The 26735-nt window shown below is 37.0% G+C and overlaps 1 protein-coding gene across 2 annotated transcripts in view; it reads left to right on the forward strand.

Annotated features, from left to right (window-relative positions):
• The window catches only part of LOC131066847 (uncharacterized), a 258474-nt gene extending 232852 nt beyond the window's left edge, over positions 1-25622 (forward strand). For both annotated transcript variants that reach the window (XM_058001714.2, XM_058001713.2), the window contains 5 exons: positions 15859-16005; positions 24359-24402; positions 24670-24736; positions 24844-24893; positions 25114-25622. In XM_058001714.2, coding sequence (XP_057857697.2) covers positions 15859-16005; positions 24359-24402; positions 24670-24736; positions 24844-24893; positions 25114-25222 — 417 coding nt within the window. In that variant the 3' untranslated portion in view covers positions 25223-25622. The remainder of the gene's footprint in view (positions 1-15858; positions 16006-24358; positions 24403-24669; positions 24737-24843; positions 24894-25113) is intronic.
• The last annotated feature ends 1113 nt before the right edge of the window (positions 25623-26735 follow it).

Here is a 26735-nt window from a genome sequence, read left to right on the forward strand (position 1 = left end):
TAATATCAAAATGGCAAAAGAAGATTCTATTATTTCCTACTTTATGAGAATTTCAGAACTAAATAATCAGCTAGGTTTAATTGGCCATAACATGGAAGATAAAGACCTTGTCATGATTGCCCTAAATGGTCTACCTCACTCATGGGAGTCATTTATCCAAACCATAAGTGGTAGGACTGAGTTACCCACCCTTGATCGCCTTAAAAATGACTGTATCCAAGAAGAGTCTCGCCTCATCACAAGAGGTCAAACCAAAAGTCCCCATATAGATGATCATCACATGCTTGCAGCACAATGCAAGAAAGGGGGAAATTGGAAGAAACCTTATCCTAAAAGAAATAAGGAATTCAGACCATTTAGTTCCCAGCACCCTTGGAAGAAACCAAGAGATACCTCGCGTGTCCGTTGCTTTAGATGTGACAAATTTGGTCACTATGCTAAAGAATGTCAGCATAACCCTAACCAAAGTGAAGCCAACCTAAATGAAGTATCAGAACAAAATGATGATTTTTTATTCATCTCCGCTCTGTCTAGTAGTGTTCCTTCAGATAGCAATACTTGGTTGATTGACAGTGATGCCTCTAGACACATCACAGGCTACTGTGATCACCTTTCAGACTTAGTAGAAAAGGATACCAGCCTTCATGTAGTAATTGGTGATGACGCTCGTTATTCGGTAAGAGGTTCTGGCTCTACCTCTCTAAATTTAGTTTCTGGTATTTCCTTGCACCTCAGTGATATCTTGTTTGTTCCTGGAATTAAAAGAAACCTAATTTCCATTTCTGCTCTAGAAGATAAAGGTTATCAAATTGCATTTTCTGATGGAAAAGTTCTTGCATGGCGTAAGAAATCTAGTTTTAAATCTGCTCGTATAATTGGTCATAGATATGATAGTCTTTGTAAACTCTCTACTAACCCTATCCAAGCACTCATTAATGAGGTTCCTGAATCCTGTGAGTTATGGCATAGAAGGCTTGGACACTTGCATTATCAAGCTCTTCCATCCCTTGAAAAGTTAGTCAAAGGTATGCCTAAACTCAGTCAAATCTATGATAACACTTGTAAAGGTTGTGCTATAGGTAAAAATGTTAAAAGTCCATTTCATAAAAGTGAAAATAGAGCTAAAGACAAACTAGAACTTGTTCACTCTGATTTATGTGGTCCTATGTCTATAGCTTCTCCTAGTGGATTTCTTTATTATGTGATCTTCATAGATGATTTCTCTAGGAAAACTTGGATCTACTTCTTGAAATCTAAAGAATCCGATGAAGTCTTAAGTAAATTCGAAAAGTTCAAAGCATTAACTGAAAACTCCTCTGGTAAAAGAATTAAATGTTTAAGATTTGACAATGGAGGTGAGTACACCTCCAGTAGCTTTTATGATTTTTGTGTTGAGTCAGGAATTAAGAGGGAGTTTTGTGTTCCATACGATCCTCAACAAAATGGTGTTGTCGAAAGAAAGAATAGGACTATTGTGGAGGTTGCAAAAGCTATGATTCACGATCAAGACTTGCAGACCTCCCTATGGGTAGAGACCTCCAAAACAGCAGTATATATCCAGAATAGATACCCATGTCTACTCCTATGGAATCTAACTTAAAGAAGTTAAGTGTTTCTGCAGCTAACTCTGAATTTGCAGATCCATCCGAGTACCAGCAGTTGATTGGATCACTGATGTATCTAGTTAACACTAGACCAGACATATGTTTTGCTGTAAATGCTCTCAGCCAGTTCATGAGCATGCCCAAACATGTTCATCTTGTTGCAGCCAAGCATATCCTAAAGATACTTGCAAGGCACAGTTGGTTTTGGGTTGAAGTATCCACTTAACACTCCAATAACCTTGGAAGGTTATTCAGATGCAGATTGGGCTGGAAGCGTCAAAGACAGGAAAAGCACCTCCGATATTTGTTTTAGCTTGGGGTCCGCAGTAATCTCTTGGGCTTGCAGGAAACAATCTTCAGTGGCATTGAGTATTGCTGAAGCTGAGTATATTGCAGCAAGTGTAGCTTGTAGAGAAGCAGTGTGGCTTCGCAAGCTTCTTGCAGGGTTGTTTGGTCAGGCTTGAGATCCTACCGTTATTCACTGTGATAACCAGAGTTGTATTAAGATGTCTATCAACCCAGTGTTTGATGACAGGTCAAAACATGTGGAAACTCACTATCATTTCATTCGGGACATGGTGCAAAGAGGTGCTATTCAGCTGAAGTATGTCAACACTTATGAGCAGGTTGCAGATATTCTTACCAAGCCTCTATCCAAAGTGAAGTTTGCGTACTTCAGGGACAGACTTGGTATTATGGAAAATGAAACCCTAATTGAAAGGGAATCTCAATCTCAGTAATACGTTGTGTTGTATCAAACCACCCTCTGCGGGCAATGTAAGGTGGTATTGCGAAAACTTCTCAGGGAGAAGTATAATTATTAACCATCCTCTGCGGGCAATGTAAGATGGTATTGTAAATGTTAAACCACCCTCTGCGGGCAATGTAAGGTGGTATTGTAAACTTCTCAGGGAGAAGTGTAATTAGTAACCATCCTCTGCGGGCAATGTAAGATGGTATTGTAAAATGTTAAACCATCCTCTGCGGGCAATGTAAGATGGTATTGTAAAAACTTCTCAGGGAGAAGTGTAATTGTTTAAACCATCCTCTGCGGGCAATGTAAGATGGTATTAGTGTAATTGATTGACCATCCTCTGCGGGCAATGTAAGATGGTCGAAAAGATCCTCTCCACCCTCTGCGGGCAATGTAAGGTGGATCCAGTCTATGCTTGTGTGCAAGCTGGAAGATTGTATTATGTAATTCCATTCCTTGCTTGTGTATGCAAGATGGAAGATTATAGTTATGTTCTCCTCCCTAATTAAGAGGGAGTGTTGATATTAATTAGGGAAGGGCGGATTCATATTGCCTTGGGCAACATTGGAATCCGCCCAAATAAGGTCTGACCCCTCTTCCCTCCAACGTGGCCCTATTCCCCACGCTATATCAAATAAACACTCAGTGCACTATCCAATAGGGCCGACCCTATTAACAAGGCAGATAAAAGGAAATAATTAAAAGTTTAATTATTGAAAAGCCGACCTAGTTAAGGAGTTCGCTCCATATAAATAAAAGATCAAGATTCATTTGTTAGACAATCAAGTCAATTAAGCTCCTTCATCTTATGCGAAAATCTTCATATTTGCCTAAGTACGAATTTTAGTCATCTGCAACTACAACAACCTTCATCTATCATTAGGAGGTGCGAAATCCATCTTGAGGTGTTGGCAAATTCAGTGAATGCACAGTGAACTGATTGGAGATCTGCTATTCATACACACATAGCAAGGACTACCATTTATGTATACCAAGCGAATTGCTTAAAGGACTGCCATCTAGGTCATACATAGCGAATTCTTTGGAGGCCTACAATCTAGGGTAATGGAGCAGCAACATCTATCCTTCATATGACAGCAAGTGATTGTTGAAGGCAGTCACCTCATACCTCTTGTGACAGCAACATCTAAACCTGCAAATACATGAGATAAGTGTTGTAATGATTACATAACTATAATCCATAATCAGATCTAAGGATCTTTTCTGGCTGGGTTTTTCTTCCTAGGAGGTTTTCCCAGGGTAATTGTGTCTTGCTGTTAATTTGTTTATTTCTATGTTGTCATTTTCTTTCAGTTAAACAAACTAAATCTAATTTTCTAAGTTATGTCAATTTGAAAGTGTTAAAATTAACAGTTGGATATTGGAAAAGTCAGTTTTTTTTTTGTAACAGTTTTCCCCCTATATGCAATATAAAAAAAAAATCAGCCATCATTGTTTAAATATCATATGGGTCATCAAAAATATCTTTCTCCATATGCCGTGGTAAATTAGAACCACAAATAGTGCCATTGACATTCACACTTGCACTGGCACTAGTACTCTCATGCTCATTATGTGGGTCATAGTCATCATCAATTATAAGTGCAACAAGTTGGGAAATTGAAGCATAACTCAATATGGTTTGGCTCAACATCCCACTTGTTTGTCTCCCCTTTTCTATAGGCATTTTCTTTGTGTGTAAGGAGCCACAAGTTTGAATGTACAAACACCAAGTCCTTTGCCTTTTTGGAGTGTAGTCTATTGCGCTTTATTGAGCGGATGGAGTGTGTGCTCCAATTCCTCTCAACTAGCAACTCATCAAGACAAAGTTATAGGGTTAAGAGTTATAAATAAAATAAAAATATAGAAGAATTTTTTTTATAAAATTTGCGATAAGATTTTGATGGCAAGAGGTTGTAGGTACGGGCATGATTCTCCATGGAAGCTCCACCAATTATGAGCATCAACCATATACTTGTCCCAAAGAGTATCAAGACCACATTCATTTGTGCTGATAAAATTCAGGAACTCAGCCCTCCCTACGTCCCGCATGTCACAATCACCGAATAGTCAGCAAAGCATTGTCTTGCATCCTTGAGTAACTTCGGGATCTCTAGATGGAGCAACTGTCGTGGCAACAATATGGAGCTGTGAACAATAATATTGGGACTCAATGCAAAGGCAAGGAAATGCAACAGTGGTCATTTTGTTCCATCTCTCTTCCATGAATGGTGTAGTTACTTGAATAATTTTTCTTCAAGATCTTGCTCTTTTGCATTTATGATGACTTTCATCGTCTCAATCATTTGAGTCGATGCCATCAAATACCGTTCCCAAGCAATTACTAGCCATGTCACTATTACGGATGATGCTCAATATAGGCTTAGTGAAATTGAGGAGATACTCTCAAAGATCCCACCAAATGTTATTTGGGATCTGTTGTGATCTATTTCACACATCACCTCATTGCGAATGGGGACCCCTTGTTCTTGCTTTTTAGGGTTTTGTCTTAGCTCTACAATTTCATGAGTCTCTATTTTTGAGAGTTTAGAGTTAGAATTTTTGAGGAATCATTCGAGCCAAATAGGGAATTCATGCTCATATCAGCGTCCACACATCGTCAAAGTGCTCAGAAGGCCTAAAGGATGAAAAACGCAATTGCTTTGGGTCAATTCTGAGACCTTCCTATTTTTAAGGAATTCTGCTTTTTTTGCTTTTTGCTTTTCTTGCTTTTTTTATTTTTGGCACTTTGGGACCAATTTGAGAAGCATGGTAAAATTTATATCTCCAAGTGTAGAAGGCATGGTAAAATGTCCATGCTAGGGTTTTGTTCCAGATAAGCAACATGGCAGATCAAACATCAACATGGCATATCAAACTTGAAGATGGTAATGGAAGTAGATTTGGAAGATGGCATGTGAACCTATGGCTATTAAAGCAGCTATCAATTTTGCCCAACGTTTGGCATGGCACAAAAAGTCTAAAGTTTACCATGGCTTGTCAAGCTCCAAGTTTGCCCAGCACAAGGATAGCATGAATATGTGTCAAGTCCGCCCAAGGTTCAAAGGCATTGTCCAAGCAATGGTAAACATTGCCCACCTTATGCCTAGACTATGTTGAAGTCCGCCTAGGTTGGAAGATGCTTGTAAGACTCAAGGTCCGCCCTCAAGCATGGCAAGACATTGTCAAGGTCTTCCTTCAAGCATATAGAAGGTTCAATGTTTGGCATGATGTGAAGTCTGCCCAAGAAAAGAAAAGCATGGCGAATGAAGAGTGAACTCCGCCTAAGGATGGCAAAGCAAGTTTGAAGATTGCCAAGGAGAAAGTAAAGATGGCTTGAAGGGGTTAAAGTCCACCCAACACCTAGAGAAGTTGGCCAAACACCCTTGAAGTTCGCCCACCTATGAAAAGAATGTCCAAACACTAGCAAAGTCCGCCCTAGCACTTGAAAGGGATGGTACATGAAGGTTGAACCCCGCCCTTGGATGTCCAATGAAGCCTAAAGTCTGCCCAGCCTTGGAACCATGTCTAAACACTTTTAAAGTCCGTTAAGGGAGATATCCAATCAAGGTTAAAGTCTGCCTAAAGCGGGATTTGCAAAGAGATGGTAAAATTTGCCATGAAGAAGGAAAGGATGGCAGGACTATGTTGAAGTCCGCCCTACCCAAGATTGATCAAGAAAGGTTATGGCGAGTGAAGCCTAAAGTCCAGCCAGCTATGGCAAGACATCTCCAAAGTCCGCCCAGCATATGAAGGATGCCCAAACATTCATGAAGTTCACTTATGACATAGAAGAAGGGTGTGCAATCAATGAGGTCCGCCTATACCAAATTGACATAGTGATGTGCCAAGAACATGGAAGAAATCACCATTAACAAAGGATCAATCGAGTTTGGAAGTTGAAAATCAATGCAACACTTAGAATATTTTCCAACAGGTAGAAAATTTTCAAAAAGATCAACACTTAGAAATTTTTTGGAATTCGAAGATTCTATGCCAACTTGCTTAAAGGAGAAGATTGAGTTTCCATTTTCAAAGAAATAAAACAAGTCCAAGTTTGATGAATATCAATAAAACATAAAAAAAAACAAAAAAACATAAAGTTTCTAAAATTCAAACTTCTCAACTCTATATTTGTTCAACTTGTTACTTTCAAATTCATTATCAAGTTTGAAGATTGGAGTTCGATTATGAAGAAGTTTTCTCTCTCTCGAAAGATTTATTTTTGAAGAAGAATTTTTGAAGAAGTGAAATTTCTAAGTGTTGGAATAAGGAATAAGGTGCTTTTTTTGAGTTTAAGACAGTTTACAAAGTTGAAGGCAGATTTTTGTCAAAATCATTCAAAAGTAAATTCCAGAAGTTCAAAAATCCATATTTTTGACTGATTTCTTTTGTTCTTCATCTGTCTTGACATTTATTTCACAAGTACTTAGCCAAATTCTTCCATTTTCAGTCTGATTTCTCACACAAATTTAGCTTTTTGACAGGCTGAAAGTGAGATTTTTGAGTAAAAGATCCAAAATCAGAGTTAAAATCTTCAATTTTCTCAAAAGTAATGTTAAATTTTTATGTGTTTCACAGGTTAATGACCACCAAAGGAGTACCTTCAAGGAAAGCTTAGATGAAGTTCGCCAGTAAAGGGTTGCAGCCGGAGTCAAAGATCAATTCTAAATGGAAAAACATCACAGACACCAACCTCAGGCATGTGGACTTCAAAGATTTCAAGAGGAGAATGTATGGACAAGATAGATTTTTGCCAACACCTGTTGCTCGCTGGATGATGAGAAATGGCATTGTCCAAGCAACTGGATTTCTACCGGCCATGGAGTGTGTTGAACTGATGCTTGAATGTGTTATACACGACAATGCACAAGAATGGCAAATCATTGCACCGGATGGAAGAATATTGGCTCATCTTGGAGAGTTAGCCATTCAGGAGGTATTTGGGATACCAAGTTACAACAGGACTTCCTATAAACCAAAGAAGATATCCAAAAACTTTATGTGGACCAGCTTGAGCTCTGTGCAACAAATATCAACATCTCATCGTTAGAAAAGCCAAGGCCTTTCCTCAAGAAAGTGCCAAAGAAGCTGCTGCACACAGACTTCAAAGAAGCATATGGTGACATCATTTTGCTGTTGAATAGAGTAATGGGCAGCCCTCAGGGTGCACCATTTGAAACATGGATGTACTACTTCATTGATGAGATCACCTCAGGTGTTAATATGTTCAATTGGTCACGAATAATTAGTGATAATCTTCACGAACGGCTGAAAAAATTGGAAAGGATAAAGGCATTTTACATGAGCTCCTTTATTGTCTATTCGTTGACCAAAAACTACAGATATACTAGACTAATTTGCAAAGGGATAGTAGGCAATGGAGAGAACGAATTCAAGTCCTATGACTATTATCCGTAGCTACATCTTAGTGAAAATACCCACTTTAAGCAGGTAAATGATGCATTCCTGATGTACATCACAAGGACACTGCAGGGAGGAACCCATCAGAGGCTTTCTCATGAAGCCAAAAGTTTGATGAGCAAGTATGGATCTTGGTTTATCCAGTATTCGAAATTCACAATACATAAGAGTTCAAGGTTTTACCGGATGCCCTTACCGACTATCGATCTATCCTACTAACACGATGGTCTTGCTTGAAGTCCTTAGACAATTGGAAACATATCAGGGCTTCCAAAGAACAAAGCAGGAGGCGACTATTTCCTTTCCCTTCTTCATCGACAATATGTTGGAGTCTTGCCTAACGATGCAAGTAGCTGAGAGTGCCAAGCTTGAAATGCAGTGGTACCCATTCACGTTTTAGTGATCCAGAGCTGATTAGGATCCTCATAACCATATTGGATCAATGAATGGAGAAAGGTACAAACATTGAGTAGACCTGGAAGAATTTTGGGGAAATGTTGCTGATGAATTTGACATCAGGAAAAGACTATGGTCAAGACTGCCAGTAAGCTTGATTAGAACAACTCTCCCGCGCTTTGACGAGAATGCACCTCTTCCTCCTATGAAATGGTCAAAACCAGAGTACGCAGATTTAGCCACTTTAATGCGGCTAGTTATCAAGTATTCAAAGTGGTGGGTCGATCAACATGTTCATGGGCTGAGACGAAAGAATCTGACTTTGACTTATAACCTGATGGGTGAAATAGAAGCATATTATTCAAATGCAGAGGCATCTCAAAGTGTCGTACCAATTGAAAGCACTAACTCTAGGAAAAAGTAGGAAGAAGTTGGAAGCTCTTCAAGGACAAAGAGCAAGACAGTTATAAATGAAGGACCTGCTTAGAAGAAGTAGAGGCTAGAATCGTCTCATTCTGCCGCATCTGGGAATGTAAACAATGTATTAACTATTGATGAGTCATTGGCTGAGATAAAGATTCCTTCTCTGGTCCATGGGGGAAATGTAGACTCAATCCGTCAGGAAGATGAAGAGCCCCCATCTCTTACAAGCACAAAGATATTGGAGTCAGACAGTGAAATGAATGTCTTGGATAGTTAATTTCAAGAGGGAATGGTTTCTGCTCTTCGAGGAGTTCAACTCTCATTTGAAGAAGGCAATCGGGAAGAGGAAGGCATTGAACAACCTACTATTCCTGATTGGTTGAAGGAAAGGTTGAAGGTAAAAGTACTTGTAGAAGTCCAAGAAGAGGAAGATTATACAACTGATTTCTTGGGCAGATTAGAAAATGTTGCTGCAAAGAGGCCAGCCAAGAGGTTTTCCACCATCCAGAGTGATGAAGCAAGTTGCCGAATAGTCCAGATTGTTGTACCAAAAGTAGACAAGGCAAAGGAGGATATTGCTCCTCATGAGTATGCAATCACTACTATCAACTTGGGGCCAACTACAAAGGGTCAGGAGGTTGAAGACTTAGATAATTCAGCAAGATGCCTTGCAAAGACAAGGATTGGAATGGGAAATTGCATTTGCTATGTGTGCAGATGAATTGGATGGGTTGGAATTCAGGGTGAATATGCTGCCACCTGTCATGGTGGAGGAGATCAACCTGATTGTGTCTAGATTCATTGAACGCACTGCCAATCAGGAGGATAAGGATGTGCCTTCTTGAAAGATAGCTCTTCACACCACTTGTCCATGCATTTGTCTCTAATGTTATTTTGAGAAACCCTAATTAGGATCGTGTTGTCTTAATCTCAACCATTGATCTTAGATCGATCTCGGCCTTTCATTCATTTTTCAGAACTCTATATAAACTCCCATTCTCTCATTTCATTTTGTTGTGGAGAGATTTATGAAATTGTTGGTTAGAGCTACTTGAATAATAAAAAGTTAATTTGCAGATTTTGCTCTGAAGTCTTATAGTTATTGTTATTAAGTGGTTGCATGGTTGCATGCTTTCTTCAACAATTGAATAGATTTGCTTAGAATAAATTTTGCTCTCAAAGTTGTTAGATGAATGAAGGATTTGATAGTTTAGATTGGTGAAACTCTTGCTCATACATTCTTTGCATGAATGATTTTCATTCAATGTGTAAAGTTAGCCTGAGCTTATGATGTGGATACTTTAACTTTTACTTTGAGTAAATATTGTTTGATTGATGGTATTATTCATAAGTATGAAAATCTTGAGCACAACCTTAGAAGATTGGACCTGCTTTGCGTAGTTGTCCTAGTGTGGCGAAACAAAGTGTTGTTATTAGTTTCACCTAGTCTTTACCGTCTCTTGAATTCATTAGGAGTAGCATAAAACTTCTAAACCCTTCATCCTTTTATCCTTTTTTGAAGTCCAAAACTGAAAATCCAAATACACGAAATAAAAAACAGAGCATTCATTGTTATATTCGTCTAAGTCCTAACTCATGTTTAACTTGTCTGTCCAATAGGGTAGTACACACCTCATAACCTAGGCCCTTATACCCTTTTGGAGCCTCATTAATTGATCTCACCATTGTTTTCTAATATGGTGAGTGAACAACATTGGATGCCAATCCATTAGCATAGACACGTCTAGCTATGTCATGATCGTCAATTTGGCTAGCCTCATTGTGAAATGTGGTTTCCAATGGTCCCTTTGATCTCTTATGTGTCACAGGTTGTTCAAGTACAAAAAACAATGGATGGCCCTTTGTAGGTTCAAGATTGGAAGGCAATGGAGATGCCTTTAATCCTTTCTTAGTCTTTAGCAAAGGATGAACAATGTAGCTTGTTTCCCTACTATTTGGTCTGCTTTTGCTTGCTTTCTAGTATATGCCAATACTTGTTCCTCTGCAAGAAGGCCTTTACCTTTTGACTTGCTAGGACAAAATTTGTTGTCTTGTTGAGGGATAAGGCACAAATGTGCTATCACTCGACTATATGAGCTGTTATATTGTGCTTTGCAATGACCACAAATCCAGGTGTATCCTCTTCCACTTGGAAGTAGTTGTGCCATTTCTACATACTTCCAAAGGAAAGGGTGTGGGTCTGTTTTGAAGCAAAGCTGGCTCCTAGAGCTAGAAGCACTTTCCATTTAATACCTAACACAACAAGTTCTATAAACCTAGATAGGCACATACCGAATAGAAAAAATCTTCAAAACCAAACTAGAGAGTTTATTTGTTAAAAAAATTACCAAAAACCTTCCTATTTTGAAGAAATCTTCCTCTACAACTACTCTCAAAACAAACCAATAATTGCAAATGCATAGGAATAGCACAACAATTAGCTTGGAGCATTCAACAATCAATCTTCAACTCTCTTTGTGCAATGACAAGCAAAAAAATATGTTCAGCAATGGAGCAAAGTGATTTTGTTTTTCATTCACAATAGCATATATGAGATAGGTTTTGCATTTTTGTTAGGATTGAGGGTCATATTGCACTTTTTGCAACAACAAAAAAAAGAAAAACACTTCAAAAAAACAAAAAATTGCAAATTTGGCCCAGGGTAAGCTAACGACACTTTCTGGGGGACAAATTTGTTTTGCGTCCACCTGGGTGTGGCAAGGCCGAACTTATAGGTTGCATTTGGTACTTTGCTCAAACCGACCGTGGACCATGAACTTGGTTCGAATTGGATGGGGACCTAGGGGCTCTAGGAGCCGAACTAGTAAGTTCAATTATAATAAATTTAACTACAATTATTAGAGTAATAAATACAGATTAAATTATTATATTATATCTTTAATATTTATTATGAAATAGTTATTTTTATTATATTAATAAAATAAAATATAATTAATGCTCCATGTTAATTAACATGGGGTTGGGGGAGTTGAGTTCCGATCAATTGGATCAAGGCCAAATGGCAATGTCCACAACTTGGTGGTTCAAGGTTAACTTTAACTGATCATCCAAAGGAAATTGAGGCATTTCGGGAGCAAGATGCATAATTCAGGATTGAGATTGGATAGTTATATGCAGTGCCTCAAGAAAGTTGCCCAAGGGAACGAATAACAAAATTGAAATAGAAGCTCTAATTCTCAGCATACGGTTGTTTCTAAAATGAAAAAGTTACTAAGTTAGAAATAGAGGGAAACTCTTCAATTGTAATAAATGCGATAAGGATGTCACTACAAGGGTGGAAGCTAAAAGCTCTACTAGACATAGCTCTTGACTTAATTTCTATGTTTGATGACTACCATGCTAATCATACTTTCCGAGAAGCCAACTCAAAGGTTGATAATGTTGCCAACTTGGTTGCTCAAACTATTAAGGAAACAAACTTGTTGTCATTTCAACGTGATTTGGATTATTGATCTCTATAAAGAAAACAAAATATGTGCTTGGAGCAATCATTCTTAGAAAGAAGTAGAATTAATGAGTGACTCGGGGAAAGGATGGGCCCCGATCCTTTCACTCAACAATGAAGTCGAGTTACTCTATCGTGTGCGAAAAGTAAGGAAAGAATTTAATCTCAAAAGTCATGCATTTCCTCATTGTAGGTCAAAAGAAGGAATTCAAGAGAAGAAGGTATTGACACTCTAATCTGCCTGACTTGTTCTCTTAGATAGGTGTTCTTCTTAGGAGAAATTACAGAAAAGAGGCTTAAGATGGTTAATCTTGTTTGCTATGAAGTGGATTTTGGGAGAGGATTTCTTGGCTACAAATTACAAGCATAGGGTTAAAACAGACATTTCATCAATGTTTCTTGCCTCACTTTTGGGCATCGGGGAACTTGTGTAGACGATATAAAGCTTTATGCAAGGTCTTGATCAAAAAAGAGTTCTTGGGTGACTTGGATTTGGTTTTGAAGGTGGTTGACATGGGTGAAATCATCACTCTCTTGTTTGATTTCCTCAAACCGAAGGATTAGGGGATTGTGGTGGAAAAGCTGCCTATGTTATTTTCTTGTAGGCACACCAATCGTGACTACCACCGCCAAAAGGCCAGGAAGAGCTCTGTGTTGGTGGAGAATTGGAGGTCACACGAGGGATTGAATGGCTTATCAAGTTCATCCAAGACTAGTAGATGGGTTGATCCACTGCCATTTAAAGGTAATATATGACATGAACAAAGTTGTATGTAATGCTAGTAGATGGGTTGATTATAGCTAGTATATGACATGAACAAAGTTGTATGTAATGCTCTAGTTTTGCTGCCTTTTTGGTGCATGGAGCTATAAAAAATGTTAAAACAACTTATCTTCTTACTAAGATAGTAAATGGGGATACAAGAGCTAGAGCCAATACACATGAATTGTAAATATTTTGGATACATAAAAAGGGAGCAGTCACCAAGACTGCATTTTACTTATAAAAAAATAAAAATAAAAAAAATTTAAATTGTACATATAATAATAATAAAATTATTATGTCAATAAATAATAATAAATAGCCACTACACCAACATGACTGAATTAAATAGTCACTTACAGCCGTTGGTGTAAGAAAAGACAACATGTAAAGCACCTTCACTTAGTGATCTTCCATAACGACTGATTCACCCCCCCAACCCCCTCCTCTCAGTAGTAAACCTGTGTTCTACAGATTGTAGGTGTAGCTGCAATTTTGTGCATGATGTCCCATTCCGGACTTGCAGGTCTGCATAACTGATGTATTACACCCCATGTTGCTGTAGAAAGAGGTCATGGACCTTTATTTGATGTAATTTCAGATTTGAAATGCATTTTTTGGAAGAAATAAAGTATTGTTTGGATTCTTCTTGCATTGCTATGTAGATTTGTGGTTGTCGTTCTAGAGTTGGTGTTTGAGTGTTGTAACAGCTTTTGCTCCTGTTATAAGAGGTCTTGAGGATGGTAATCTCAGATGTATACATGTTTCTTTTGATGTAAATAATAAAAAGATTCATGTTCATTTTAGTTTAAGCTTCTATGAAGTTAATAGTTGTTGTGTATGTGTGAATTTGAGGGGGAGTACCCTTCATCACTTGATCTATCACAAGCAAGCAATGCTTCTTGAGGATGTGGTGCTACAAAGGAAACGATGGGAGATCATGAGGGCAGTCAAGTGCCATGGGAAATGGGACTCAAAGGACAAATATTCAATCAAACCCAATGGTTCACCAAGGAGAAAGTGGGTACAATGCTCTATGATGTCTCAATAAGTTTTGCGGGGCCAAAAGTCTATCTATGATAGGATACCAAAAGGATCCAAATGAACCAATAACGAAGAAATGATGTATTTCCTTTTTCTATATGTAAATATGCTTAGCTATACATGACTTCAAAATTCAAGTTTAGGCATTCATATATTGTATGAATGTGAACATGTTCATTGATTAATGTATAGCAGCAATAACAAATAGATGAAAGTATAATTACAACCTACATTTCTTATGATTGTATGCTCTTGTTTGACGTATGTATGATTTTGCAACTATGTGTAATCATGCTTTTGCACTTTCTACAACTGTGTGCTGTCATTTTATAATTGTCTAGTCTCCTACAACTGCATGTAGTCATAGAATTGTTCATTGATGAAAAGGGTAATAATTGTATGTTGTCATTGAACAAGGATACATTTTAATTCCATGGTTGTATGCAGTCATTCAATAATTATTTTCTGGTTGTTGAGCTACAATTGCATCATTTTCAAGCATTTTATATTGCTATTAAAAAAGACTAAGAGCCAATTTTTTTTAATTCTTATATAACCAATTGGTTTAGATAACTGTTGCAATGTAAGAAAAATAAATAACAGTACTAGGTAGCTTGTTTTATGCTCACAACTAAATATTATTATTGCAATCTCTATGATTGAATCATAATTGCAAAAAATTGACTATAAATCGAGCATTCGGGAGTGTTTGGGAGCACCCAGGATGCTCCTTGCCCACTCCAGGAATGCCCCCATTGCCACTCCCACACCCAACCTGGTTGTGTATGGGAATCGGTTCTCAAGAATTCGGTAACTTAGAGTGAGTCTATGCAATAAAGCTAGACATGCATCATCTATTGTTGCAAAAGGAAACTTCATGTCAAGAGACATATTATGGATGTTGCAGCTAGATGGTGCTTCCTTGTTTGACCAACAAAAGTTATCCTTATTTTTGCATAGTAAGCTTATTATTTACTCTTCTTACAACCCTCTTCTTTATTCTTTTCTAATTCATTGAACATATTCTTCGAACAATGGGTTTTACACTACTCACCAATAAAACTCAAATGTTGTTATGATTTTGAGGAGGAAACATTTGTTATTTGTCTACATGGTTGAGACAATCTCAATCACTTCGTAAACCATCTAACAATCTATCAAAGTTGCATTTGAAAAATTGAAAGTGATGTTTAGCTACTTTCGGTCATTGCCTTTGTATCGAAGAAACTTTATACAAGTTTAGTACACCCACATAGAATGGAAACTCATGTTGACATATGCGTCTAGATGCGACTATTATTAATACCGTTCTAGTTAAAACTGCTCACATTTGTAACAAGGGCCATGTTGAACGAGATTTTAGAGATAAAAATAGTTTATTCCGAAAAGCAACTTCTTTCTATGGTATCAACAAGGCAAGATAACCTCGAAACTATGTGAAATATCCACCACTCTTGCCTCTCTTCCCTTCACTTAAGGCATCACCAAAATAGTCTCTTTCAACTATATTAGTAAAACTCAATAATCATTTGATGATCTTTTGATATGTTTTCAATACGATTTGATGGTCTTTATATAGAAATTTGTCTGCCTAATGTATTCATTTCCATGTTAAATTTTCACATGTCTAAACCTACTTGTTTTATTGGAAGTAGTTAAATATGTTTTGTTCTTATAAAAGAATATATTTCAGCAATACAAAAGAGACAAAATTATGTCAAGAATAAATGCACAATATCACTATTAAATTGGCCCAGTATTTTCTTCTTTTTTGTTACACATTTTGTTTTTTTATTTCATGTTAGTGTGATTGCAAATTTGACCTTTTTTCTTTGCATACCATTTTCTCTCCACTCCTTAGCTAAGTTTTTTCTTTTGCACTTTAGATGTGGTTGGTCAAGTATTCAATACCATTTGTTTCATTGCAATTGTTAGAGCTCCGAGACTTAATTTTCTGGTCAACTTTTGTTTCATGTTTATGCAGATTATGACAAACATGGAGCAATACTACCGTAATGAGGAGTACAAAGATAAAAAAATCCACACCTACCAGATGCTACTTGATGCAGATCATGACATGGAGACAAGGCACTTCAAAGATGGTTTAAATGATAATGAGGCTCTTACACTGGTATATATTCAACACATTCATTATAGTCATGCTTTTAGATACCGAGCCATCTTGGAGCATTCAATGATGGTTTACAGGGCATTTTATATTATCATAAAATCTAAAATTCTATTAGTTCTATGTTTCCTAGCATGACATTCTCAGGTATCTTTTTAATGCCCAAAGGTATTCATGATAGTTGATAGTACATGCATAGAGTATCTCCTTTCAGCTTAATGGAAACACATTTATATAAGATACACCTGTACAAATACAGTCTGTTAAGGTTATGAAATAATAAAGTTCTGTAGTGTATCATGTAAAAGAATGCTGTGACATAATGTTGCTTTATATATGCAATGATTTTTCCATCCTATTGTGTTTATGTAAGCAAGCAAGACCTTAAATTTAATGCTGGCCATTATTGTGGTCACATCCCATTTGCTGAAATAAGATTCTTAGTTTGCTAGTTGCGAGATGCCTGACCAACTTTAAATTCATGTCATGACTCATCCTATTGTTTTTTAAGGAGTTTTTTTGTTTGGTAATTACACCATTTTGTTACTGCTATTTCCATTTGGATTTCATTATAGCAAGTAGTCACTGAAACTAGCCAAACAACTTCATTCTTTAATACCAGCATTCAATGGGGATGCAATTCTCCACCCAAAAAATTCCCCATGTTTCCAAGCTAGTGACATCCCTGAGATATGGTGAGTTGGAGGGGACATACCTCTCCATTCCACTACTGTCCATCAAGACTTGGGGATGTCTCTGAGATGTCTCCCTCAAGGAGCAATGTTTTCGGGGCACCCTCTTAGTTTGGTGGTGACTTGGGGCTTTGGGATGACCGCAAGATGTCTAGGGAACTCTTAGGAGTCTTCAAACCATCATTGGGACTTCCACGCATCCCCCACGACAAGAAAATGAGAAAGTCAATTTTGTTAAAAACTTAAGTGTTTTTTATTTGCGTTCGACAAAACCTAACCTTAATGGCATATAGGCCCTACCCAAACCGTAAACACTTAAGTTTTTTCTTATAATTAGGCATCTAACTTCTAAGCCTCATTTCAAATCACTCTTTGAGTTTCATAAATAGTAAGGACTTGATATTATAAAAAAAAGTGATTAAATTGTGAAAATAACATTTTCCTTAAAGTTCTTTGTGGTTTTGGAGGCCTTAATTTGCACTTGGTGGCGGGGTTTTTACCCTTGACCTAATTCTAAATGCACAAGGGGTGTTGCCCTTGGATTCCATGAGGGGCTTTACCCGTCAATGTAAGAAAAGGCTCTTCCCCTAGACCCCTACAAGAGATGCTACACCTCAGCCTCATTGGGGCTCAGCCCCCACACTTCCACTCACAATTGTTAATGTTCAACACAATCATTGCAATATTTTTAACTGTTTATTAGTTTTCTTACTACGCCAAAGTTTTATTTATAATATTTATCCTTATACATCTTTTTATAACTAATTTTTTAAGTACCATATTTATTTGTTCCACCCCTCCTTGTCATCTCCCCATTAGGAAACTTCATGGAACATAAATTAATACTAATTTGTGAATGGAAAAACACATTAAAATTTACCATCCTTTTTCCATTAAGGAATGCTACAAGTAGGATGTATAGTACCCAACCAATTTTTTCTTGTATTTCTTTGTAAATGTTTGATGGAATTAAAATGCAAGATATTATATCTATAGTGACAGCTCTTGTTGGGGTTTAGGCAGACTAGTAATAAACAATATTAAATATAATGCAGAATAAAAGAGGCAAAAATTAATAAATCACACTAACATAGAGATTTAACATGGTTCACCCAATGCAGGCTACATCCATAGAGAAACAACCATCCACTTTCTTTCTATTATCTAGTGAAGAGGAAATTACATTTCGATGATATTTAACATTACACAGCCACTTATTTATCAAGCCCTTTTTGATGTTTTACAATAGTCGGTTTACATGCCAAAACAATAGCCGACTCCTTTATTAAATAATAGGCAATTTTTGCTTCAGCTTGCAGGAGGAGCTCTGCCCCCCTTGCACTCCCCTGTTAATTGATTTTGTGGGAAAATGTGGCTGATGAAGTCACCAAAATTTAAGCCCAGCAGCATGATCAGTCACCACATACCAACAACTCTTTGGAAAATCAACAATACATACAATCTTTCATTGAATAAATTTTTAATAATTTCAAACTAGTTAATATTAAAAGAGTACAGACAATGTACTATCCAACCATAATATGGAAGTGTAATTTTACAGTGTTGATCTGAGTTGATAATATAGGTCTGCAACCTTAACATGTTGATTACAATATGTGAATGTACCTTCCAATAAAATGTGTCTTAGCTGATAGTACAGGTTTGTACCCCTTAATTTCTAACTTATAAATTGTGCTGAGACTGAATTGTCACTACTTACAGTAGCTTTATGGTGCAACAACTCTAATCCCTCTGTAATGTCCCGTTTTAGGAATAATGCAATATAACCACAAAATGCAATGCTTTGATACCACTTGTAATGTCCCCTCATGGTCAAACTTAGGAAATTGGGACAATTATCTATCAATGATCAATTGCAAGAGACTTGTTTCCTCAATAATCTCAAATAATGCTTAAGGTAATAATAATAGAAGCTGATACCACTTCACAAATGATGCTTAGTACAAAATGCAATTGATATTACTTATATGCTGATATTATAAGATATATGAAAACCAAAATGGCTGCTCTCTGATATGGTCAGGCTATGCATACGTTTGAGGCTTATCAAGAACAGGTCAAAAGAGGTTTTGACAAAAAGGCTACTAATAGGGTCTTCAAAGAGGGAGATCTAGTTCTCAAGTGGGATGCAGACAAAGCCAAAACCGGTCGACACTCCAAATTTGATGCTATCTGGAGTGGTTCGTATGTCATCACCAGTTGCAAGGAGGCCAATGCATTTCATCTCTCCAAGCTTGATGGTGAAGTTCTTCTAGTCCCAGCGAATGGGATTCATCTCAAACCTTGCTTCTGAAGAGTGTATTGATGAAAATGTAAATATTAGATCAGAGGTTGTTTTGCTTTCATAAGTGTTGTTGCACCTGTTGCATTCTCCTTAAGAGAATGTATGCTCTAGTTTTCAGCTTCCCTCCAAGTGTTGGCACACACATGTTTTGGGTCCTTCCAGTGACTCAGTTCCCAATGGATGCTTAAGGCTTTTGGATTACATGTTTAGCAAGCAAGCATCCCATAGAGGGCACCAAAATGTTCATTTTATGACATCCTCGATCCATCAGTGAGAACCAATCAGAGATATGTTCCATGGACCAACGCTGCCCCAGTTGATCAAGGACAAAGCCAATGGTCATGAAGTGTTAAGTGATGTTTTGTCAGAAGGCAGGTTCCAAGCCTTTTCCTTCATGACTCCAAAATTACGGAACCCCTTGGTTCCAAGGTTTTTCGCTTCATGACCTTAGAATCCCGAAACCCCCAAGTTCCAAGCCTTTTCCTTCATGATCCCAAAATCTTAGAACCCCCAGGTTGCAAGCCTTTTCCTTCATGACCTCGAAATCCCATAACCCCCAGGTTCCAAGTCTTTTCCTTCATGACCTCGAAATCCCAGAACCCTCAGGTTCCAAGTCTTTTCCTTCATGATCCTAGAACCCCCAGATTCTCGACTCCTCTCCCCTTGCAGTAGGACCCGACGTCTGATTTCCGACGACTTGCGACACTTTCGGATGGTGTGATCAATACTCAATGTTCTTAATTCTCCACCAATCCTGTGATTTGTCTACTTTAATTCATGGAGCTACATGGGTGCATTTAATGGTTTTACAGGGTTGCCATCAAGTGGAGTGCAAAGCCATGCTTATTTATGGTTACTTGATGGCCTTCATGTCAGAACTACATGTTCTGACTTTAGAATGTCAGACAATCCACCTTCTAGAAGTGCTTTCCTTCTTGGGTTGCCTTGTCAAGGTATGGCCAAGTTGCTTGTATATACACTATGTCAGGTTTGTGCACCATCCTGCCTTCTCTGACTGACATTCCTCTGTGCACACCAGGGTCACGACTTCCTCTTCTTGACCATTGCTCTCTCTTTTATGACCAGTTTGCTATATATAAGCTATTAAGCCTCATTGTAAAGGGTTGTCTCCTTGCTGGCTTGGAGCTATTCTTTGCTCTTTCACTTCTCTTAAAGACTTGTATATTTTTTGCATTTCTGCAACTGTAAGTTTGGCCATTGGCCTTAGAATGAATTAAAATTATCATTCTTGCCTCCCTTCAACTTATGAATGTTGTGTATGTTTCCTTACCTTCATTATAAGTGTATGTTTTGTGGCTTTTCTCTCATGTATATGTTGTGTTAACTCGTTTTCGAGTGTGACTTGTGGGAAACCTTCTCTCCTCTTGACATTCAACAAATTCTAACCTCCATGCATGTGTTTGGGGTCATTCATGTAACTGAAGTTTGTGCATCTCCGGGGGTATTTGATTTGATTCTTTGTGTCACTTCTGGGTGGGGAGAGAAACATCTCTTATCTTGGTGCATCACCTCCTTTCATTTTAGCATTTCCTTCTTCCTTTTTCCTCCGCAAGTTGTTAGGATAGGTTTAGAAGTAGAATTTGGAGTGTTGAGTTGGTTCAACACCTGCACTTGTATTGATAAGGAAGCCGACCTTCTTCGGAGATTCAACCCCCTCGCGCAAGGTCCCACACTTCGGGGTTGTTTCCATGTTTCACAAGGTTGTTGAGTTGATATTTTAGCAAGGGTGCAAACTTTTGTGACAATAGGACCATCATATGTGGCACTAAGAGAGACTAAATTGAGGACCACAATATTGGATAAGAATTATTTCAAGATTAATATTTTAATGGAGAAAATGAAGGAATCTCAAGTCACAAGTGGATGTAGCATAGTGTAATGTCCCCACTTTGAAATACAATTTAATGGTAAATGATAATAGTAAAATTAAAATATAAAAGTATATAATTAAATTTTAATTAAGTTAATGAATGGTCAAAGACATGAAATGAAAAGTTGTGACTCCCTCAAACATGAGATATAAAAGAGAGAAGAGAACCTCATTTGAGGGGGATAATTTGGGAATCAGAGATGCAGATCTAATTTAAATAAAAGTGCAGATCTGATTGTGAAAGGTTGTGTCCCTTTCAAAAGGGCAGAAATAATTAAGAGTTGCACTCTTTCAAAGGGTGCTGATGGTGAAAGGGTGTACCTCTTGCCAAAGGGCATACATGGTGAAGAGGTGTGACCCCTTCCTCACATTGAGAGATATAAAGGAAACGAATCCAAGCATCCAAGGAGATCACCATTGATCAGATCAAATCAGAACTGTTATTAAGTTACGGGCAGTAACATCTTTGTTCTTGGTTGGGGATGTGCTTAATATATGAAGCCTGATAATGTTCTTATGCAGAATTCAGTAGTAATATTAATATAGACTGCAATATGTATGACATTCATACTTAATCCGTAATGCATGAATCTGTTGGAAAGAAATAGACTGCACTCAGAATTACATCAACATTACAGGTGGATCAAACTTAAAGATACCTTCAGAAAGCCACACCGGATTTGACTGATTGCTTATAACAGCATCTGGGTATGATTACCTGTGAATTCCTTATGCAGATAGAAAACACATACAAATAGATTAATATGCAGATAGAAACAGAAGTTTGATCTACACTCTGATCTAAATGAAAAAGGAATCAAAAGAGAGAAATTTTAGCAGAACAGAAAACAATAAAGGGACCGGCAAACTGTTTTCCCTTTAAGAAGATAAAGGAACCCTCTCTCTAACCCTCCCTTATCAATTGAGAATAGTAATCTAAGGCAAGATTTAGGGAAATCCCAAAAGGGGACATTACACATAGTCATGGATGGGTCAACAAATATTTGGTATCACCCATTCATCGATATCATGCTTACATGTACAAAGGGTCCTTATTTTCTTAGGGCTATTGATTGTCTCGGGCATTGCAAGGATGTCAATTTTCAATTGCAATTCCTTAAAGATGCTGTAGAGGAGGTTGGCTGACAAATTCTGGTCCAAGTACTGACAAGTGTGGCCCATGTTTGCAAAGTTGCAAGGAAGTTGATTAAGACAGCTTATAGACATATTTAGTGGACTTCTTGTTGTGTGCATGTCATAAATAATGCACTTAAGGACATGGGAAAAATCGGTTGGATCGAAATAGTTGTTTATGATGCTAAAGATGTGCAGATGTTTATATACAATCCCCACTTTAAGACTTTCTTCAATAAGGAATTTTTGAAACTTGTAGAGACTAGATATGCATCGTATTTCATTCTATTGGAAAGGATGCATGAACTGCAAGAGGCATTGCAACTGGGCTATGATAGCAGAATGGAATCAATGGCTCAATTCTAAGATACAACAGGGGAAGGGGGTGAAGGATGTGGTTAAGAGTAATTGTTTTGGGGTGAATCAAAATATATTGCTCTATCATTAGGTTTGAATTTTAGAGTAATGAGATATGGGGATGATAATGCACCTAGCCTTGGTGTATGAGTGCATTTATTCTATGCTTGACCAAATGAAGGTTGTTGTGCAATAGAGAGATCTAGCATTGGAATTTTACAACGAACACAACCAATTATTCATTTGAGATGGGAGAAACTCAACAGTCTCTTGCACATAGTTGCCTATGTATTGATCTTGAAGTGGTATATGCATAGGTTTGCTGGAATTACTCCCATACAAGATGTTGATGTGAAGGCAGGGTTCATAAAGGCTATCCAAAAGTGTATGATTCATTAGATGCCAACATTGTTTGTACTAAGTGGACAAAATTTGTAACTCTTAGAGGTTATTCTAAGGTGGCCAAGATAGATAGGGAGACTATGGCATAGAAGAACCCAAGTTTGTGGTGGACTATGCATGAGTCTACTTCTTTGACTACCTCTAGTCATTGATTTTCTATCATAGGTTCCTAGTTCTTTTGCTGTTGATAGGAACTGGTCTACTTATAGTTTCATCTACTCTATTAAAAGGAACAGACTTACCTGTAGGAGAACAGAGAAGCATGGGGCTATATATAGTGTCTTGCATCTCATTGACTGCAACACACTTATGTACAAGGAGAATCCAACATCACAATTGGAAGTCGAGCCAAAAGAGCCAGCACAGATTGATGATGATGCTATACAAACAAGGCTGGTTGGTACTGGTTTGGAGGAGGTTGACCATGTGGACTGTAGGAGTCCTATTGATGAGGAGTTTGGTGATGATTAGAGGCATCACTTCAGGCCATTTTGTCATTTTGAACATTTGTCATTGTAATCATCATTAAGAATGTTGAATATAATATTAAGTTTGAATCCAACATTTTCATTGAAAATGTTAATTTCAAAATTCATATGTTTAATGTAATCATTGCAACTTGTGTACTATATGTATTTGTGCTGCCCACCCACCGCTGTCCCCAAACATAGGTTCGTAGTCCCCTCAACCGGTCCCCCCATCAGGGAACTCCTTGGAACTATGGAAGGATGTAACAAGTTTGCTAGTTACAAATAACCTTAGCACATTTTTATTCCTGTCATCTGTCTGTCATTATCACTCAAATGTTATCCGACACCTGGAATCAAAAGTAATGCAAGCCAACATTTATGGATGTTCTGCTCTAAATTAAAGGGCTGTTTGCTTTCATCGTCAAGATAATAGCCTTTTGTTTTATGACGGGAAGAATTGCTTTGAAATTACATTTCTAAAATGTATTGCTTCTATATGTTAGATTAACTGGCTTGAATATCTGTGAGCATTGAAAGGGGAAAAAATTCAATCCTTAAGCTTCGTCATTTTGGTTTTTTTCCTGATAGTGTTTTTTACTGTAAAAATACTTCTTTGTCGAAAGACTAGCAATTCTTAGTCCATTTGTAAGAATGCGTCTACGCTTATGCCTGTAAAAGAACATTAAATCGGAATCTTTAACTACTGTTCATCTTCAAAAGCATTTAGAGTGGTGTCTCATGTGTCATGCTATCCGCTATGAAATTGTGAAGGTCATTATATTATTCTATCGCTGCATTCTTTTGTGTGGTTTCTTACGCTAAATTAGTCATGCCTTTTTATTCTGGAACGGATAATATGATTCTCTGGCTTATTCAAATCAATCTGCTACTTTATATTACATTGTACATTATATAATTTAGGATTTTTCATGGAGTGTTTACAATCTGTGAAATACTCTTGCAAACTTCCTTATATTAAGGGTGTAGTTGTTAAAACTTACGTTGATGTATCTTTGCCATTGGTTTTCTCGTCATATAAAGAGTTGATCCTGCATTTTCTTTATCAATTGATAATATCTGTTTGATGATATTATGGTACCTGCAGGATGCTACCCGCTTGGGAAATGTTTCCAGATTTGTTAATCACAGGTAACTCTCGCATGGTTAATATCCTGAAACCATGACAGCATTCCTTCATGTAAAATAGATTTCTTTGTGAGTTTGTTACACTGCATTGTTTCTAGATAATGCTGCAGTTACCACTATGTTCTTCTTCAACGCTAATATTGCTCTAGTCTGAGCACTAATTAATTTTCTTAGTTTTGATTCGGTTATAGTTGTGCTCTTTGGATAAAAGTAATGATTTTCTTACTGGAAGAGCTTTTCTATTTGCTGAATATCTTTTTCCTATTTCAGGTGTGGAGATACCAATATGTTTATACGGCCTGTTCAAATTGAGACAAGAGATACTCATTATTACCACGTATGACCAGCTCTAAAGATATTCTCTTGTTTCTTAGTTTCTCTCTCTTGTTAACACTTTTAGCCATGCTTGAACTTGTTCCAACATGCATGAAACTTCATTCTCAGGTTGCATTCTTTGCCGCTCACGATATATCTCAAATGGAAGAATTGACCTGGTAGGTATCAGCATAATGCCATTTATTGATAGAGCAGAATTTTATATGTTGATGCATCAGATATTGCACGTCCTTGATACTCTGACCAATTCAAGTCTGAAATTTTGGGAGGAATATTTCATAGATTATGTAGTTTAACAATCTGTTTCTATGGGTGAATGTAGATAAATAAAGGAAGTAATATATTGTCTAACAACATATTTGATCGATTGTAATACAGGGATTATGGTATCAACTTTGAAGACAAGCATGAAGTTAAAGGTTTCCGCTGTTTATGTGGTAGTAGTTTGTGTAGAGATTCGAAAAGAAAGGTCACTAGAAAGGGTTGACTTGTTCATTTTTGGAGAGAAGAAAGTTACCTGCTAACAAAAGCTAAATAAATAAAGCTCCGTACGAAGGGCAAGTTTTGATCCAAAGGATTAAGTTCAGTTGCCTTCATTTTTTGTAGTTGTATAAAATGTTTTTCCCCGACTGCAACCTACATAATTATTTGTTACACCGCATTTACGTTTCATCTACAAGTGCCAAAGGGGATTTTTTGCGAAGTGGGGAGCATTCATGATCAACATCGTCCATCTCAATGAAATCCATTTTTGCTATTTTGACATCAGGCTGATACCAATTTAATAAGCTCTTCATTCTAATGAAGGTACAGCCCATTCCATATCTTCCATAATGTGAATTGTACGAAATGTTGGAAAGATATATATAATATTCTTTTGGATATTATTGCTCTGAGGCCCTTTCATATCTATGATAAATGTTTAAATTTAGTAGTCAGTAGAGTAGTGATTTTTTAAAACTTAATTTTCATTAGGATAGTTTCTTCCTTTTTACATTAAGGTAGTCTAATAGTTTGTGTGTGACGTTCTATTTTAGTTTTGTATTATTTGGTCACTAGTTGATAGTAAAAATTAGGTCGATTGTAATATATGTTTTATTGTTAGTTGATATTAAATATACTATGTTTCAAATATAGGGATGATAAGGGAATGAAATATGCATTTCTAGGACATTTATTGGGAGACAATTATTTAAGGAATGGCCAAAAAACAAATATAAAAAAAATGGGTTTGTGAGGGGTGAATTAAAAATGATAAAAAAATTCAAATATTTAGGATTGACATTTTATTTCAAAGTTGGAGTTTCAGAATCATGATATGTATGGTTATTAGTTTCTTTGTTTGTTGAGAGGTAAGTGTGTACCTTTTGATAGAGTGGATAAAGACGTACATGGACCAATTCTTCCTTGCAATAGAGGAATTAACAAATTTTTGAAAGGAGTTGAATGTCAAATATTAAACTCTAATGTATCTTTGACATGCAATGCTTACCATTCAACAAGATTAGTTTGAACTAGCGTAATTATATTTATCTAACATGGTTAACTTATACACTACCCAACAATGATTTCTAAAAGATACACCTCACTTGCTCTATCTACTCTCTCTTAGTGGAGGAACTGTGTACCTTCTACCAAGCTTCAATCCCTATTGGAGGACAACCAATATGCTCTTATACACATTTCATCCAACCCAAGGTCTTGGTGTATATTGCCTCACATTTGGTGATCTATCTACACACTCAAGATCACTACCTCTAATACCTTGATGTAGTCAAGATCAAGGGCTATTATTAAACTACCCAATCTTGTAGCCTTAACATATTATCCAATTCACTTTATGTAAATAAATTTAAAACATATCATGATTGAGACTTCCATTTGTACATTCATATAATAAAATATCTCAAAAACAATTATACTCATTGAAGATTTCAACAAGAAACAAGATTATACATATTACAATGTGTTTTAGGCACACCCTACCTACAAGTCTTCAT

The sequence above is a fragment of the Cryptomeria japonica genome, chromosome 8 (assembly GCF_030272615.1).
Source record: "Cryptomeria japonica chromosome 8, Sugi_1.0, whole genome shotgun sequence".
In the NCBI taxonomy this organism is placed as follows: Eukaryota; Viridiplantae; Streptophyta; class Pinopsida; order Cupressales; family Cupressaceae; genus Cryptomeria; species Cryptomeria japonica.